General features: G+C 36.0%; 1 protein-coding gene across 1 annotated transcript; it reads right to left on the reverse strand.

The window, feature by feature from the left end:
• Window positions 1-5966: 5966 nt before the first annotated feature.
• LOC120308484 (vitamin D 25-hydroxylase) lies at window positions 5967-18662 on the reverse strand. Its single transcript, XM_039344582.1, has 5 exons — window positions 18204-18662; window positions 17037-17178; window positions 12880-13512; window positions 10982-11311; window positions 5967-8466 (listed from the first exon to the last, which is right to left on the reverse strand). The coding sequence occupies exons 1-5, from the start codon at window positions 18414-18416 to the stop codon at window positions 8288-8290; spliced, it is 1497 nt and encodes a 498-aa protein (XP_039200516.1). The 5' UTR covers window positions 18417-18662; the 3' UTR covers window positions 5967-8287.
• Between the last annotated feature and the right edge of the window lie 340 nt (window positions 18663-19002).

Here is a 19002-nt window from a genome sequence, read left to right on the forward strand (position 1 = left end):
CTAAAAGGTGTCCCTAAATAGGACACCTATTTCCTTATTGCAACTTGGGTATATCATCCTTTTCCCTGTAGAAAAGGGCATTTTCAGTTCAAGGCTCCATGAATTTCAACAAGTATAAAACCATTTTGGCTCTACGTTCAGGATCTCCATCTTTATTGTGCTGCCTTCCAGTTTTTAGTTATGCCTCAATGTGGACTTCAGCCACCTCGACCTATTTGTAAATAGGGAAGATGTTGGCAGCCACAGCTGACATCTCATATATGGAGGAAGGCAGGGTTTCCCATCCATGTCATCTACTAGAGACTAAAATATATGTCTACAATAATAGTGGGAACAGATTATGTACAATTCCAGATGCACTATACTTTCTCTGTTCTTTGTTCCAGGCTCCCTTCATGGTTTCCAGAACATTTTGCATCCCTATAGAGCAGGGGTATCAAACTGCCGGCCTGCGGGCTGGATGCATCATAGCGAAACCGTGCTCACCCCATTCCCGGCAATGGCAAAAAAGTTGCAATACGTCACAACACGTCATGTGTCATTGCAAATTTGACACCCCTGCTATAGAGGATTGCACTATTTTCTCACACTAAGTAATTTCTGAAGGGCTTCTGAAACCCATCTCTACCTCATATTTCTAATCTAGATTGATTATTTTCCAAATTACTAATTATTTTCAGTTAACCTAATAAATCATAATTGAGCTGAAATCAAATTGAATGGAATCAGATTCCTTTCTGGCTTTTATAGAGTTGATTCTAGGCACTCTGCTGAAAATATTTTAAAAACATACTTTAAAATACTAAAAAATCCTTTTGCCAAAGAAATGACAACTATATATTTGTGTCCTAAAGAATGGCTTAATTTACCTTGATTTCACAGAATATTTTTGTTTAAAATGAATTTTGCAAATTTTTTCAATAAAGTATTTTAAAACATAAATAATTTGTCTGAAATTCAGCATACAGTAGATATCATAGTACCATTATTTTTTACTTTTCATGATTTTTAACATGTCCTTTATTTCTATGTGGACTAAATGTTGAGATCATAGTTATTATTGACTTATATTTGATTTGTAAGAGGAGCAGTTGATAAAGTGATAAAGTATGAAGTATTTGGTTCTTTCGCTTGGACTCTCAAGACGATTGAACTGCAAACCCCACTGGAATTCATGCTGCAGTAAACATCAACTTTGGATATTTATCTATTAGATTTGGTGCCTTTCTTTCAGGAATTAAGGTCACTGGACATAGTCCTCCTTCTATGTTTGCTCACAATAACCCTTTGACATGAGTTGGAGTGAAAGGTTAGTAGGGTAGTCCAGAAATTGACTCTCCCCAGTCCTAGAACAGCTTCTGAATCAGTATATCACAGTAGCTCTCAAGTTTGTTGGCACTGTTTATGAAACTTCCATAAGGAGGCCATCATTGAGCAGAAAGATTGTTTTTGCTTATTCACAAAGTTGGCAAGTGTGTCCCTGAGTCACTTGTGTTCCTCAAGGCTAACATGACACATCCAGGAGTAACAAGAACAGTGTGTCACTCAAACTTACTTCAGGCAGAGAATTTTAACCACAATTTGAAACCATGGCTTGTTTTAAGGGTTACTTATTGCAACATAGGTTTGTGTGCTGTCTCAGAAAGTACAAAAATGTGAAGCCCCTCTATTGCTCTTGGATAGGTAGCATACAATCCACCATCCATGGCCAAATTCCTGCAAAGAAAAAAAACTAGGTTTCCTTTATCTCATCTGGTGAGACTCTACCTCCACTTGGCTCTCAACCTCCAAAACATACAAAAATAAAAGTACTATGAAAGGATCAGCTAGTGAGTCACTAAAAGGAATGCTAGGATAGTGACTGGAGAAGAAAACAAAGAAGTGTCGTTTTTCAGATTTTCTGCTGGGCTTTCATAGATAGATTTCTCACCCATGACCCTTGTGAACCACACACAAGCACATTATATACATATATTCCTTCATTAAATGTTTATATTGCTAATGACTTTAGTCTCCTAATGGTCAACTGTACAATATAAGTGTAAACAATATCAATTAAAATGAATAAAATAAGTTAAAATCATCATGTTTGTTTTGAAAATGTTTTAAGCACCTTTTAAATGCCTACAAAGCTTTTTAAGATTTCATGACTTAAGTTCAAGCTTGCCATACATTTTGTCAATTGGAAGTATCACAAATCCTATTTCCAACTGACTATTCCAAAAGCTGGGGAAAAGTACTGAACCTATTTTAAGGAAAACCCACTAAAGGGAAACAGTTTGCACTTATGGAGGAATAAATGAAAGTATCACCCAAACTTCTACATTATCATTATTATTTAGACTGATGCATTAGATAGGGATACACACAGTGTGAAATGTTTTAGAAAGTCCCCCTACCACTCTCATTGTGCTTTCCCTGTGTTCCAATAATGCTGCCAAAAGACAGAATGACTCAGACTTTTGACTCATCTCCTCTGATCAGTGTTATCCTCAGAATCACTCACTGCTAGATGAGATCAGGAAGTGCATTTCTTTGGCTCTGTTGTGATCAAAATAACTGAAGCCCCTGCCTTGAAAGGTGTCCCTTATGGAGCGTCAGACTAGAAATTACCAGACTGCTCTACTTTTGAAGACCAAGACTTATAGTTTTATGCCAGGCAAAAGGAAGCTGAGTTTATCTTGGCTTGTTTATTGGTTAAGGAAACCCACAGTGGTGTCTGTAACAAGTTGTGATGACAACAAATGAACATACGCGTTATGACACCATTGCCCCAAAGATTCAACTTAGTACTTGCATCATGACAGTTACAGCTGACCACGTATCTTGTCCTTTGTATCAGGAAATCACAATGGCATGTCAGCATTTACCCTCCACCCCTGCATGTGGAACTATCTAGAACAGGTATTAAACTGCCGGCCCAAGGGCTGGACGCGTCACAAGGAAATCGCGCCCACCCCATTGCCGGCAATGGGGAAAAAGCTCCGATACGTCGCGCAACGTCATGTGACGTTGTGAGTTTGACATGTCTGATCTAGAAATAGGATTGCTAAATTGGCACCTATTATGTTTTTTAAAAAATATTTTTATTATATCTGTGCATAAATACAAAAGCACAGTTCACACAACATACAAATAGGATAACTTGTTTGTGACTTAGTTCATCATGTGAACCTAATATAATTAGTATGTAAAGTTTATGGATTAGTGTGTTGGGGAAATCCTATTGTGACTTATTTAAATTATAAAAAAACAGAGCACAGCTTAGATGTTTTATGAAAAGGACAGTTATACGTTACAGTAATTTTGTCTAGCCTCCAGTTTATCCTAATTTTAATAGTGTCTTTATAGGTGGCCACTGCCAACTACCGTGTTTCCCCCAAAATAAGACCCAACCGGAAAAAAAGCCCTAGATGATTTTTCAGGATGCTTGTAAATGTAAGCCCCACCCCCAAAATAAGCCCCAGTTAAGATCATCAGCCAGATGGACATATTTAGTACTGTATTTCCCTGAAAATAAGACCTAACCGCAAAATAAGCCCTAATGGGTCTTTTGGGGCAATAATTAATATAAGACTTATTTTCAGGGAAACACAGGTATGAGTTTGCAAATGTGTGCATATATGTGTGAAACCTAAATTTAACTGTTCAGTTCTGCAATGGAAAAAAAAATCAAATTTTTGACTACATTAATATTAATCATGTTTCCTGACTTATAAGAGTTTGGTTAAGTGGTTGCTCATCTTAAAACATTTAGCTTTCATGCTACGAAGAAACTTCATAGAAGTTCACAAAACTATTGTTCAAGCTGCAACGTGCATATATATATATAGACACTTAAATGATAGGATCCCTTTGATTTTCAGATTTAGCAGAGGACTAGGCATTAGATGGATTATATGGCATAATGTTTCTCTGTCAAGAGTCATAATTCACTAAGATCAAATTTTTCACATCAAGGATGGATGCAGATGGTTTCTTAACCACAATTATTCTAATACACAATCATGGTGGAGAAATGTTTTTTGGATGCAAAATTGTATACAGTTGGATACGGTCAGACGCTTGGCTTTCTGCTTTAAGGAACTAATTTGTCTTTCCCTGGCTCAAAGCCAGCAGTCAGCTGTTATACATTGTTGTCACTGGTTGAGAGGGTGATTCACCTCATATACATCAGCATGATCACATGATTTTGTTTCCTATCAGTTTTTTGTTTGTTATAAGGTAGGAAGAATTCGTTATAATAGTCAGAAAAAATAGTTATTCATACATAAGTTCTTCTTCTATTGGTGTCTTCAATTATTGTAATGGATTTGACTTGGTCAAGGAAAATTGGTGACACAGAGATGGTGTAGTCTGGATGTTAGCCAAAATGTCCTCATCTGCCTCTTTTTCTAGCCCTCAAGAGTTATCATTTTTAATATTAATGCCATAAAAAAGAATTAATCTTTTAAAAGTTCACCTTCATCAGAAAGATAGCACTTAATAAAACTATTATACCAGGAAAACAAAATGTTATGCTTCCCTGGTATAATAATCTTAGTTTTATTAATAACATTAATGGCTGTAACATTAATAGCTACTCATTATATTATGGGTATAAATATTAATAGTTACCCATATATTAATATTAATAGCGAACCATATTAATTATATTAATAGCTACCCATTAATATACACTGGGTAAGTTTTTAAAATTCCATTAGAGTTCATAAAAGTTCATGAAACTATTTTTGCTGGTTTTTTTCCAACAATGCGTAGAGCAGAGCTTTTCAATCTTTTCACAGATTGTACCACTTTTAGGACATGACAATATTTGAGTGCCACCAGTGCTTAGCAAGGTGTCAAAAACGTGACTAAAAAAAAAAGGGGGGGGGATTTTGGGTTTTACTGATTAGATTCATTTGTTGTTATAGAAATGGCTAGTTTATAATAGTATGGAAAAGTAAAATGTTGAGGTTCAATGTTAACGCTTCCTTCTACTGCAGTGTTTCTCAACCTTGACAATTTTAAGGCATGTGGACTTCAACTCCCAGAATTCCACATGCTGGCTGTGGAATGCTGGGAGTTGAAGTCCACATGCCTTAAAATTGTCAAGGTTGAAAAACACTGTTCTACTGCAACAGAGGAAGTCTGTTTTTTCCCTTCTCCCCCTCATTCCCCCCCCTTTTCCTCCCCACTGTGTCCTACTATTTGCTTTTGTATTTTATTCTATAATCTAATAAAATATTACAAACTGTAGAAAAAAAGGAAAAGAGTACCAGTTTTAATTTCTTCAGTTCCTTTGTTAAATCACTTTTTCTTTGCACTGACACATGTATGATGAGTTTATCCATATTTATTAATATGCACCACTACCAGCTGGCTGGTTGGCCCTTCTTCTTCTCTCCCCCTCTTCTTCCTCCCTGCCTTCTCAGCTCTCCTCCACAGTGAAGTAAGAATGTACCCCCCTCCCCATCCCTTCCCTGTACCCTTAAAGACACAGGAATCAAGTGCAAACCAAGAAAAGCTCACAAAACCCTCCCAGAATAAACACTAAACTCCAGGCTTTTTTTTCTTTAAGCTGCCTCAGGCATGTCACGTGTCACAATGTTGCAACCCAAGACTGAAAGGCTTCAGCAATTGCAAAAATTAATTTAATTTAGCCTTAAATTAAGCCTGTTTACCTTCAAAGAAAATTTCTAAAAGCCAGACAGACTCAAGGGGGTAAAACTAATTACATTTGTTTAAACGAAAACTATTATAATAAATACTTCTGTGTGCATCCTTTTCATAATGGCTGCATTCCAAAGTAACACCACCAGCACCTGTGAAATTACTCAGGCGAAATCCTTCATTTATGCTTACCAGCTATTGCCTTGAATGAATTAAAATTCAAAAGTTACTACTGAGAGTGCGTATAAAATCTGAGAAAAAAAAACCAACAGAAGCCACATACATTCTTTGTGAACCCATATCATTACAATTTTATTTTGTTTGTTTACAGCATTTAAAACGCTGGATGGCTACTCACCAAAAGTTAAAACATAATAACCAGATTAAAACTAAACACATTAAAAAATGAAAAACTGGCACCAAATCAAACTTTCTAATGTGCAGTCAAGTCATCCTATTTGATTGCTTGGGCAGAAAATAATTTTCTCCCATTTTCTAAAAGAGAGATGCCTGGTGGACTGTTGGGAGTGTGTTTATGCAAGACAATATTCTGAAGGAATGGGATAAGAAAGAAGGCATGTTTTGTCACTGGAAGATCTCACTTGCTTCTTTTCTTTTTTGGATAAACCCATGGCAAGTTAGAAGTGCCATTTTCTCATTTCAGGGAAAGAGCAACCATGATACTATAGAATAATTGTTTCAACTGAAAAATCAGCATTTCTTTCCCCCAGTTCCAGTATCTTTGCTTTTTATTATAAATGAATATTACCTATCAGGTGCATAGAGAAAATTGAATTCTAATACTCAAAAGAACTTCATATAATTTAGACGTCTTGCACATATGCTAAAAATGTCATACTTTTCCTCAAATTTTCTTCTTTCACTTTTTTTTTCTTTTGGTGAAGCACAAGCAATAAAAAAAACCACACACACATGCTTTAATGGTATTTCAACCAATCATTAAATTTGTCGACAGTATTTTCTTCTACAATTTATTGCTTCATTTTACAAAAAGGGAGTGAGATACATTGTGATATATTTAAAATGCAGTCTCATAAGAAATTACTCTTCCTTCTAATACTCCTTTATATGTATTTAATAAATACCCCATATAAAATAATTCTTTCTTTTATTTTTGAAAGAAGTCCAAGCTGCAAGATTACGAACATTATTGCCATTTTATCTTTAACAGTTAACTAGTTGTATTATAGTGTTTTTAATAGGAGAGCATCAACATAAAAAAAAGATAGGCATACAGGATATACTACTAATAAAGGAGAATATTTGTAGCTCAGGGTTGAAACGAGGGGTCCTTTGTGCTCTCTGAGCTTAGTTGCTTTCTTGAAGACATTTCATTACCCAAACTAGATAACTTCAATGTTAGTAAGGAATGGGGTGTGGTTTCAATTTATATTGAGAGCATGGTAATACCCCTATCAAGGAACTGCCAAACAAGCTAACAGTAAGAACTACCCAGACCACTCCCAACAACACTTACAGGGCCACTATAATATAACGTGGGAACAAACCCCACTCCCTGCCAGCACCGTTAATGTTACCTAGTTTGAGTAATGAAAGGTCCGTAAGAAAACAACCAAGCTCAGAGTGCATCAGAACCCCTTGCACAACATATGCTTGGATAACTTCCAATACTTCATATTCACTTACTTGTTCCATCCAGGTAGTTCAGAATCAGAGTCTACAGATCTTGTACACTTGAAGCTTCTCAGAGTAAAAGGGAAACAGTCTATACTAGAGGTCCCCAACATTTTGGGCAGCAGGGACCAGTTCTGTGGAGAGAGGTTTTTCCGCGGACCAGAGGGCACATGGTTTTGTGTGCTGCCTGCATCCCACGGATGGGGCTTTGCTTGTTTGTGCGGCCTGGTTGCTGGCATGCCGTGGCCCGGTACTGGTCCATGGACCAGGGGTTGGGGACTCCTGGTCTATACAGTCTGAAATAATTTGAACTGGTTTATTTGGCTGAGGGTGTAGCCACTCTGAGAGCAGTCTTAATTAGCTGATCTTTGGATAATGAAGTAACAAGATAACAAGACTGAAAGGTTGATAAAGGTGTTAGATGTTTTCAGTTTGTGTAATGGAATGTGTGGATGACCTTGGGGGACAAGTGAAAAAGATGCTGTCTAAGAAACAATCAGACAGGAGAGGGTGGAGCCCTCAGGAGGTTAATGGTAAGAGGAAAAAAAATGTAGGAAGGACCTACCCTAATTGATCAGATGGTTAAAAGTGATGGCTGGAAGTTTGTACCTTCAGACTTGCAAGATTCTGTTAACGCAACCTTACAATAAAGTAACTTTAGCTTATCTAGTCATGCTTAGTTTACTCAGGATTTCTAATGGGTTCCAACCTTCCAAGAAAGGTAGTAGAGGTCACCCCTTACCTGACTTGAATAGTTAAATTATATCAGACTAGATTAGATTAGACTTTACTCCATTTCTCACTCCAAGAAAGTTTTTAAAACTCCTTTCTTCCTGTTTAGCTTTTCAGAAAGCTTGTTGATGGTGTTCTTATAAGAATAGGCTAGAAATCAGTTCATTTAGGCAAAATCATGGAATGTGTACCGTATGTAGCATCTCATCATTTCCCCATGCCTCTTTGGCCATCATAGTAATATTTAATATCGTCTCTCTGCACAAATGAAGTATGGATGAGGTTGCAGCGTCATGCCAAGTTTTGGCTTAAGGTTTGGAACCAAAGCACTAGGAAAATGTAGATGAAATCTTTGAAGTAATGCAGTAAAAAATAAAAACATTTCCATTCTGGCCAGTTGCTCTCCTAAGCAGTGTCTTCGTCCTAAAAGGGCAAGATGGGAAGACAGAGAAAGTAACAAGGTTTAATTGTTTTTTTTTTTAAATCAAGGACTACATATGAAATAAAGCAAAACATAGAGGCCCATTTAAAAAAAAATCACACTGATAATAAATTGATCTATGGCAAATACTGTATGTATTTACAGTTTGAATCTATGTATGTTTATGCGTTACTCTACAATGAAAATAGATCAACAAAATCATGTTTTTAAGTAAATAATTACTGATTTTTAAATTAGGTATAATTTAAATTTATATATTCTTTATTTTAAAAAAACAGAATTAATTTTCATAGATATGCTTCTCAGGTACTAATTTTGGAAGTGCTTTCCAAAGATGAATGTAAAAAAATCAAAATAAACTCATCATTAAGGTAGAAGATGCTAAACAGGGCTTTTTCAGGACAGATTTCTCCTGCAAGGAACACATTATGCTTATACAGTAGTCAACTAATTTAAATTAGTGTACCCACTGCAGGAAGATTCAAATATTTCTCCTTCCGGTAACTGTAAATCCCAGATGTCTTTCAACAGAGACATTTAATACATATAACTACATATTTAAATAACATTCAATGAACACAAAATGAATTTGCACTGAACCTTTTACTATAATACATTATCTCAAATCTTAAACAGGTGTAAACTAGGTTTGATACCCATCTTTTCTCCTCTTTTACTCATCTTTCTTCAATATAAAGTTCTTCAATATAAGAGAAAAATGAGATTTTATAGAATTATGCATAGAGACTTGTTATTTAAAAGCAGGGTAACACATTTCAATTAAAAAAAATTCCATTCACGTCTTTGTCAATATATAAAACTCATTAAAATCAGGAGACCCCCCAGATTGCGCACCGAGTTTGTTTAGGGTAGTGCAACCCCATCCAGAATTATATAGTAAAGGATAGAACTTATAGTATAGAATTCGTTCATCGTATCTAGTTCAGCAAGTCACTGACAATTCACTATGAAGAAAATCCATCAGTGATACAATACTTTAAAGTTTTTATACAGTAATTTCAGCAATCCTTCTAGACTGTATTTGTGATCATTTATAAGCGCTTTGGTACACATTGCACCTTTCGAGGGAATGCACCATTTGTTCATATTTGGTTTAATTTTTTCCCCCATAAAAAATCCAGCTAATGTTTTATCAATCACATAAACAGGTAACATTAAGAAAGTGATTCAATTCCCATTGTTAACTGACAAGTTCTTATCATAAAATTCTGGGAAGTTAAAATATTCAAAAAGAGGAATTTCTTGAAAACACATAGAAAATTGCTGTGACTGAAAAACTGATAAAACAGCTACTTTGACAAACTGTATTTACCATTTGTTAGAACTATTAACAAACATTTCCCTGGATTATTACTTTTATCTATACATCTTGGATAAGAACACTGAATATTAATCTTTAAAACGTCTGTATTTCTCTGTATGGTCACACATATACAAGAGAAAAACTCAGGCAATTCCAAAGTGTTTATTCTTTTTCCTTTTCTTTTTATGCTGTCCAAAATTTATTTTTCTTTTTAACTGTTTCTAACTCAGCAAGACCACACCTGCCACAAGACCCTACAAGATTTCATGTAATAGAGCTAGTCAAGAAGTAATGGAAAAAAAAAATCTGAGGAGAAAAGTAAGATCTGAAATAGTAAAAAGAGTCATTCTCCTTAGTCTACCTCTTTAATCCATCTCTGTCCAGTTCAGTCCTCGACACACATTTTTTTCCTTTTTCACACATAAAACCCTTTAGAAGATAAAAATTACACCTACTGATTGCTAAGTAGAAGCCTATGAAAAGAGGTTTCAGAGGTATTTGTCGCCACTGTGGTGGTGGGTGGGAGGGGTTTCAGGATTTTAAATTGGGGAGTCACTATGTGAGAGTTAGGCTGATATATAAATTTGTTCAATGATAAATAAATATACTGAAATCTTCTGCACAAATCTTAAGGTGAGGGAAAAAGGAGATTTACAAATCATTAGGCAGCCAATCAGCTATGAGAAACTCCATTCTTTCCACCTTTGCATTGTGTATTGAGATCAAATAAAAACAATGATAATAGCATGAAAGGTTTACCAGTGAAGATTTCATTGTTTTCTTGCGTTGCAAAGGCAAAAATAAAATCTCATTCAAATCAAACTTGACTCTTGATTTGAGCTAGCTTTTATGGCAATGATAGATTTGTTTCAACTTCTTAGTCTAATGTTCATCCCTGGAATATCCTGATGGTCCTCCATGTGTTTCTACTAAGCAGACCTGACCCTATTTCATTTTTTTCAAGTTCAATTAAGCATTGCCACCACTTATGAGTTATTATTCTGACTTCTCAAAGAAGATTAATAATAACAACTGCCCTTTCACAGAAAGTTATTGATCAAAGCAGAATACTTAAAGCATTTTACTGTTATATACACTATATCATACTTATTATATATTTACTCATAAGTTTTATCACACCTAGATTTATGGATACATTTTTTTATGCTTACCTAGTGAAAAGGGAATAAATGCTTCTTTCTTGACAAACTGTCCTGAGTTGTCCAAAAATCTTTCAGGACAAAACATTTCAGGGTTACTCCAGTATTTTTCATCAAAATGTACAGAATAGAGATTTGTGATTACAGTAGTGCCTTGAGGGATAGAGTAACCACGGACAACCGTATCCTTAGAAGTTGCATGAAAAATACCTAATGGAACTATATTACAGAACCTTAAAATTTCATGTAGCACCGCCTCCGTATATGGCATTTTGTTCTTATCTTCTAGGCATGGTGTTTTGTTGGGACCAATGACTAAGTCAATTTCTTTATGCACATGTCCTGTTAAGAGAAAAAGCTTTTAGACTGTATGTAAGCATCTACATTATGTGTACACCACAACATTTATACCTACACATGAAATTTCAGTGTACGATTTACAAAGGTTTTTTTTTTTTAAGATTGTCACTTGAACATTTGTGGACTATATAGAATTGGGTGACTGCTGTTTGTTACTTTCAAAGCTTTTTCTCTCTATCCAGGTGTATATATAAACTCTATGTAGATTATATAATCAATCTGGAATATAATCATGTTCTGAGAAATAGCTCAAAATTCAGAAAGACTCCAGACTTGTTTTGTGTTCTTGCATTGATAAATTCTTTCTACGAACTCTGGCTCTGATCTTTTTGATCCCCAGCTCCCTGATACTTTTAATTGAAGATTTCATGGAGTATTCCCTGGAGCCTTTCAGTACAAAGTATGTGTTATGTCATCAAGCTATGAGTTTTCTTCCAGTTCCTAAATGAAAGAATTATTGCACAAGGGACTGTATAAGCTCTTCCACATTTTATCTTGCGACTGAAACAATGTTCATTCTCATATTACTTCATTAAAAGACATTCTGTTTAATACAGTAGTTAACTCTGTGGTGTCAGTTTGACACACCTCTATCTCATTATTTTGATTTTTTTATTAACAGAAGTTTCCACACAATGTTTCAAAAAGCAATTTCCTATTACTTCATAAATATATCAAATTGTATATTTTATTATAAAAAAAACTTTATTTAGAAGAAATTACTTCAAACCATTTTTCATATAGTAATTATATATGTCACAGGAATCCCTAGGTAACATCTTGTCTATAATTATTATATTGTTTAGTAATATTAAAAACAGAATTCATGGCATCCACAAATACTTTCCCCCAACTAAGGTAAACAACTTTAAAGGGGTATGTTTTCAACATTTTTTTAGTCCCACAAGCAAAACTGTCTGACAACATGCCACCTCTGTGCTCTTATAACAAGTCACAGGTGTTATTTAACATTTTAAATACTTTACAATCTCTTAACCAAATTTGTCGTTTCCTGATAGATTTATTCTATAATCTATTGATTATGGATTATAATTCTGTATTCCTTCTGTAATATAATTCTGTACTATACATTCTTTTTAGCATATTAAGAAAGAAATACAAAATTGCCTACATAGCCAAACTGCACCCGTTTTGTGCTTGTCAGAATTTGTTTTGCTATATGTCAAGGTAGGGCAAGAAGGTATATATAAAATCTGTCAAGTTCAGCATACAAGGCCAACAGTTTATATCAAATAATATTGATTGCAATTTATTCCCCAAAATACTAGTAGGAACTGATTAATAGTGGCCAAAGAAGCCCAATTTTCTCATCAAAATAACCTCATCAGTGCAATAATTTGGCATGCCATTGTTTTAATATATCATCCAAATTTCAGAAATTTTAGAAAAAAAAAAGAAACCCAAAATTTTAATCTGAATGTGGGCTACAGTATGGTTAAAAACTGTATTAAAAGATGTGGTAGAAAAATGATGTTCTTAGTTATCATTGAACGGAAACTTTTCATCATAACAACTTACATATTACTTACCTTGAATATTAGGATAAAGAGCCATAAACAAGACTGCCCATCTTAAAACATTTGTTGTAGTTTCTGTTCCAGCAATTATGAGTTCTCCAACTGAATAAATTAAATTTTCCATTGAAAATACAGATTCGGGATCATTTTTATTCTTATCCATTTCATCTAAATATACATCTACAAAGTGTCGAGGTGCGTGAGGTTTCCTATTCTGTGAGAAACGCTGAATAAGGTGGAGTAAAAAAGTATAGACTTCAGCAGCATTTCTAAAAAGTTGTTGATGTTTTCCAAAGGGCAACTTACCAATCCATGGGAAAGCATTGTATAAAAACACTGAAGCGCTGGCAGCCAATTCAACATTTTCACTGAATATTTCTATCATATGCTGAAATTCAGTGTCTTCATAGGTAAACCGTTCTCCCAAAATAATTAGGTTAGTAATGTTTGAAACTGCATTTGTTATCAAGTGCTTTAGATCAAAAGCCTTGCCTTTGTAAGTATCAACGGCATCAAGAAAAATAACCGACTCTTCTGTTATTTTGCTTTCAAAGGACTTTTGACAATATCCAAAATTTCGAAAGCTAGTTACTGCTAATTTGCGATGCTCTGTCCAACCTCTGCCATATCTTGCATTCAGTAAACCTGAAACATGAAACATATTTATATAATTAACTCATAATTAATTCATATAATTATTTATTACAAATTTATTTTATTATCATCTATTACCTTTCTCTTTTTCAGATAGAATTTTTTTGCCAAAAGTAGTAAACTACTAAATATTGGGAAGATAATTTCTATGTTTAGGTTCAATATTAAGTGCACAAACCACATTATTCTACTCAATGACTCAATTTTTTGTCTCTATCTTTGTATCTATAAGAAAGTCATCACCTTCTGAAGCCACGAGGCTTTATGGACAAGAGAAACAGAGGATTAAATCAGAGATCAAGATGGTCTGTATTGAATCAAGTGACACTAGAAGCAACAAAAAGAGACCTATTATCTGGAAGGGAAGCCCTGTTATGGAAACCTACCTGACAAAAGAGGAAAACTAGAATAAGATTGAAAAATGAAATTTAAAATTTCTTAAATTGGATTAAAGGCAACCTAGAACTATGGACTGATATAAGGACTGAGATTTTGAGTTTGAAGTAAAAAGATGTCTTAGAGTTGGCGTGAATCAATAATTAATTGAATGTTAATTAAATATTGAAATGATTTAAGGTTTGATATTAATTTAACTTAAAGAGATTGATTAAGTGAAGGATTAGATATCTAGAGAATAGTTTGATAAATACATATATCTAGATGTGTCTAGGATAGACATTTTTGTTTAAAAACGAGATATCTTTCTATATAAGGAATTAAAGACAATTTAGAATACTAGGAATGTTCCTTTTAGAATGTTAGGTTTATTTCTATGAAAATTATGATGTAATGGAATGATGAAAATTGAAGAGATGTTTCAGATTTGAAGTGAACTAATAGTTAATTGAAATTTAATAAGATGATATGATTTTCTGATGATATGGACGTTATTAGTCATGATAATTAACTGGAGACTTGAATTTTGTTTAATGAAATGACATGATTTAAGGTATGATATTGTTTTTTTTAGCTTGAAGAGATAGATCAATTGATAGATTTGATAGCTATAGGATAGATTAATATTTTACTCTAAATAAGGGAGATTGATGGAAGAAGAAACAAATAAGATTTTGATAAAATTAAGAAAGTAGAACATATGTGGAAGGGATATTTGAATTGAAAATGTTTTTATTTAAAGTTAATTTGATTATGGTAGAAAATGATGAAGCTTAAAAACAGGTTCAGGTTGAATAAATTTAAGCTAGAATTGGATATTCTAAATATACTATGCTATTTGAGGGAAAAAGAGAGGGAATATTTGACGTATTGATTATATTATGTATATAAGTCTTGTTTTAAGATGTTTGATTACCCCAGCACCACGGTGTGTCCTGAATATGTTGCTTTAAGAATTTAAAAAACCAATAAAATTTGTTTAAAAAAAAAAGAAACTCATCACCTCTGGGTATAGGAAAATGGGCATCTTTGAGCAGTTACCATACCAAATTTACCATAAAGTTCCAAAGAAGGATATTTTCAATGAAGAAATATCTTTCATTAAATAATTATAAACTATCTTACTGTCTACAAGGTAGTCCCATTAAAAAAAATAAAAAAGCTATACAGGATCATATGGAAAAATGCATGTACCAGAAACAAAACTTCCAATCAATAATACACAGGAGGACAACAGTCTTAAAAATCATGCATTATCATAATTCAGTGATGCCATCCAAATACCTGGCATCTATTAAAAAAAGAAAAAGTAGATTCCATTTGAGGACTAATTAGAGAAGGGTTCCTACACTGATGTTCTTATATAACCTTATAGTGAGATACCACATGGAATCCTAGTAATGGCCTGGCCCAACTGATACAGCTTTGTGACTTGTATGTGACTCTGATTTCCAGCCATTTGTCCTCAATATCTTTGTTCCTCTTTTTTCTTCATGATCATCAATTTGTTGCCTTTTGCTCCACTGTTAAAGACAGTGGCTTTTTATGTTTTCTGGTTTCACTTCTGGTATCTCTGTCCTTTGGGCTATTTTGGCTTAAAAATCCATAAAACTTTTCCATTTATGCCCGACAGTCCAAAAGATTAAGGTGCAAATACCTCAGACGGAATGACAATGTGCGTTTAGGTTGAAAGCTTGTTTACTTTTTAAGCATATCCTGGTTGTTCTTGTGTGCCAAATTTGATATTTTATCCCTCTAGCCCAGTGGTTCTCAACCTGTGGGTCGGGACCCCATTTGGAGTCGAACGACCATTTCACGGGGGTCACCAAACAACGCAGTCCGCCATTTTTTCCCCCTTTTCCTTAGCTGTGCTACTCCCTTTTATTCTATTGGCTTTTGAAAGCCAATAGAATAGACTCTCTTGAATAGAGTCTAATTCTATTGGCTTTCAAAAGCCAATAGGAATGGTCCAGGCTGTCTCTGCTCTGCTGAGCCCGCCAAAAGTCCCATTCTGCAAACGGTGCTGCACCAGTTAAGTAGTCCTCGACTTACGACCGGTTGAGTAGTCCTTGACTTACGACCGGTTGGGGGTCGCAGCATTAAAAAGGTTGAGAACCACTGCTCTAGCCAGTGGTGGTGAACCTATGGCACGCGTGCCAGAGGCAGCACTCAGAGCCTTCTCTGTGGGCACTTCTCTAAACTGCTGGTGGTGGGCTGCAGAGCCCCAGAGTGCACCGGTCGAGGGGTTGGCAGGCTGTGGCTGCTGATGGACACTGTTGGCCCCCATGCACTTGCTGGCCTCTGTGTGCAGGGGCCGATGGTGTCAGGCAGCAGCTGCCCCAGCTCCTCCCTTGCCTTGCCCTGAGATAATGGCACCCCCACCCTGCCTCGCCTCACCCCGGAGGACGAGCCTCCACCTGCTAGAGACCCCCTGGATCTCCCCCAACCCTGACCGGCACCCACAGGGGTCCCTCCCCACAAGCAACATCGAGGCGACCATGCCCACCTTGGCCACACCCACCAGTCTGCCATGACCACCACAGCCATGCCCACCCAGTGGGCCACGCCCACTTAGCACCCGGCAATAAATAAGTGGGTTTTGGGTTGCAGTTTGGGCACTCGGTTTCTAAAAGGTTCACCATCACTGCTCTAGTCTATCTTCATTTTCCACCTATCCACTGGATTCTAACTTTTAGTTTTATAGTTTTATCAAAAGTATGTGAGTTAGGTTTCATATTATCTAGTTAACTTTTCTTTTGTTCAATATATCTTATGAAGTTTGGAGACTTATGTCGAAGAGAAGTGGGATGTAACACAAGTATACACATGTTCCACATATATATGTATGCATTGTTAGGGAATCTTATTTGGGATAGACTATTGTTTGATATATGTGGACCTATTTGAGACTCAAGTCAAGTTTCCTTTTCCCTGGCCTGGGAATTCTGACTGCAGCAACCTCAGCTTGCGTTGCTTGTACATCTTTCGTCTACTTTGGCATCTTAAATCAGGGTGCAAAGAAAATATATTCAAGACCCTTTTTTCAGAATAAAAGATAAGATTATAGACAGATTTCAAGACAATTGTTATGCAATAAACTATAAACGCAACAGACATACCTCCCATTTTTGTCAGCTTCTTGAACAAAGGCAGAGAAGGCCTATCTGAAAAAACTTCATTTTGCTGAACAAGGCATTCTTTTATTGCATCATAGCCATTCAGTACAATAGCTGATATGCCTCCAAGATCAAGACTAAAGATCTTAAGAAACAAATAGAAAAAAAACTACATATAAAAGATATATTAACAGGTATCCTCATTCATATTTTCCAAATTCCAGATAATTTCTAGATACACTAAATTATTCAGCCAATCCTCCATTTGCCTAAGATTACTATCACCATAGTGAGTTTCCTATTTATCACATTCCAGCAAAAAGTTATTTTGACTTCCTCCTCCCCTCACGTCCGTGTATCCCAGCTCTCAACTGATTGCTTAAAATGTTCATTCAAAGCATAAGCAGAGAAGAAAAGCTGTTTGATCTTTATTGCATATTTTAACAGATTTGAGAGAAAATAGGATTTTGTTTTAAAAAAGATCTAGAGAATTTGGAAGCTGACAGTTTTAGCTGTATACTGGAGAAATCTGTTTGGAAGACAATTTATTGAAACAAGTGGACTATAAGTATTCTGTTTTATTACTCAAATACTACACAAAACACACCATGGTCTAGTAAGTCTCTTATGTTAAGTATAATGAAGCAAAGCACAAAGAAATTACATTCTGACATGTATATACAATTATAAAACGATATATTCAGAATTACGTCCTGGCTGAACCAGTAAGTTAATCATATATAGACTATAGAGTGTACTATTGAAATTCCCTCTGCCCTTCGCCTCCCCCAGCTAAAAGATTGTAAAAATGTACCAAAGATCTTGGACATACTGTTAACAGCCTATGCTTTTTTTTTTTTTTAATTTTAAGCTTGCCCTTGCAACATCTGTTTTCAGCTTCGTTGCCCTGAGATAACAAACAAGAAGCAATCACTCTGATAAAGATCAGCAGCTTGATTTCTCCAACACGCAAGCCCAAACCGGGCATCCTCCGATACGCTGCAAAACAACTCCCATCACCCATACTAGCAAAATCAAAAGATAACCGGGGATGGGAGTTGTAGTGCAACCTATGCGGCGTGCATCTGAGGAGAAAGCTGAAAGGCTGCGGTGCGAGTATGAACAGGCTGACGGCTCCCTTTTGATCTGCCGCGGTCCCTCCGAACATACTTCCCCGTACAGCTGACTTTGTCTCTTCATGTAGACGTGAGGCTGCTCCGCGGCCAGGGAATGGATATTGCCGATGAGAGGGAGCCCCGCCGGACCAGGCGGAAAGCCAGCCGGTCTCTTCTGCTTCAGCAGCTGCCTCACCACCAGCGCCAGCACGAGGAACAGGAGAGCAGCGCTAGTAACCAAACCCACCAGTAGCCCCTCGGACCACATTCCTTTCTCCCTTTCCCTCCTAGGCCAGTAGCCAATTGTCAACACAATAGTTCAATCTCAGAACACCCTAGTGCCTCGTTCCTCCTTTTTTATAGGATGTCGAAACTGCTTGTCAAGCTGCAGCGAGCCGGATTGGTCGGTTCTTCTCACCCAGTGGCGCTGTTTCCCGCTTACTCCTCGGCGTCAGGATTCCAAATTCTAACCCGTGGAATTTCAGAAACTGGGACATCCAGTGTTGCACGCAGTGAAAGGTCCTCCCAAGCCAATACCAAGTCTGCTATTACTTTGTCCCGCCCCTTTACTTTAACACAGGCTTTTCCAATAAACAAAGCGACTTATGAAACAATACCGCGTTGCTGAGAACTTCTTTAAATAGGGTGGAGAACGCCTCTTAGAAATATGTCCAAGCCAGAAACAGAGGTGCGTCTTCTCAACGCTGGTTTTGAACTCTAGAGAGTTCCTAACAACTTCACTTTTTGGGGCTTTTGACGTCTCTTTCTGAAGTCGCTTTCTGAAGTATCCCGAAAAAAATGTGAAGATAGAGCTTTAGGCAGCTAATAGTGGGATCAGCTTGTGTGCGTTGTGT

This window comes from Crotalus tigris, unplaced genomic scaffold (genome assembly GCF_016545835.1).
Source record: "Crotalus tigris isolate CLP2741 ecotype Arizona unplaced genomic scaffold, ASM1654583v1 scf7180000017933.3771270, whole genome shotgun sequence".
Lineage (NCBI taxonomy): Eukaryota > Metazoa > Chordata > Lepidosauria > Squamata > Viperidae > Crotalus > Crotalus tigris.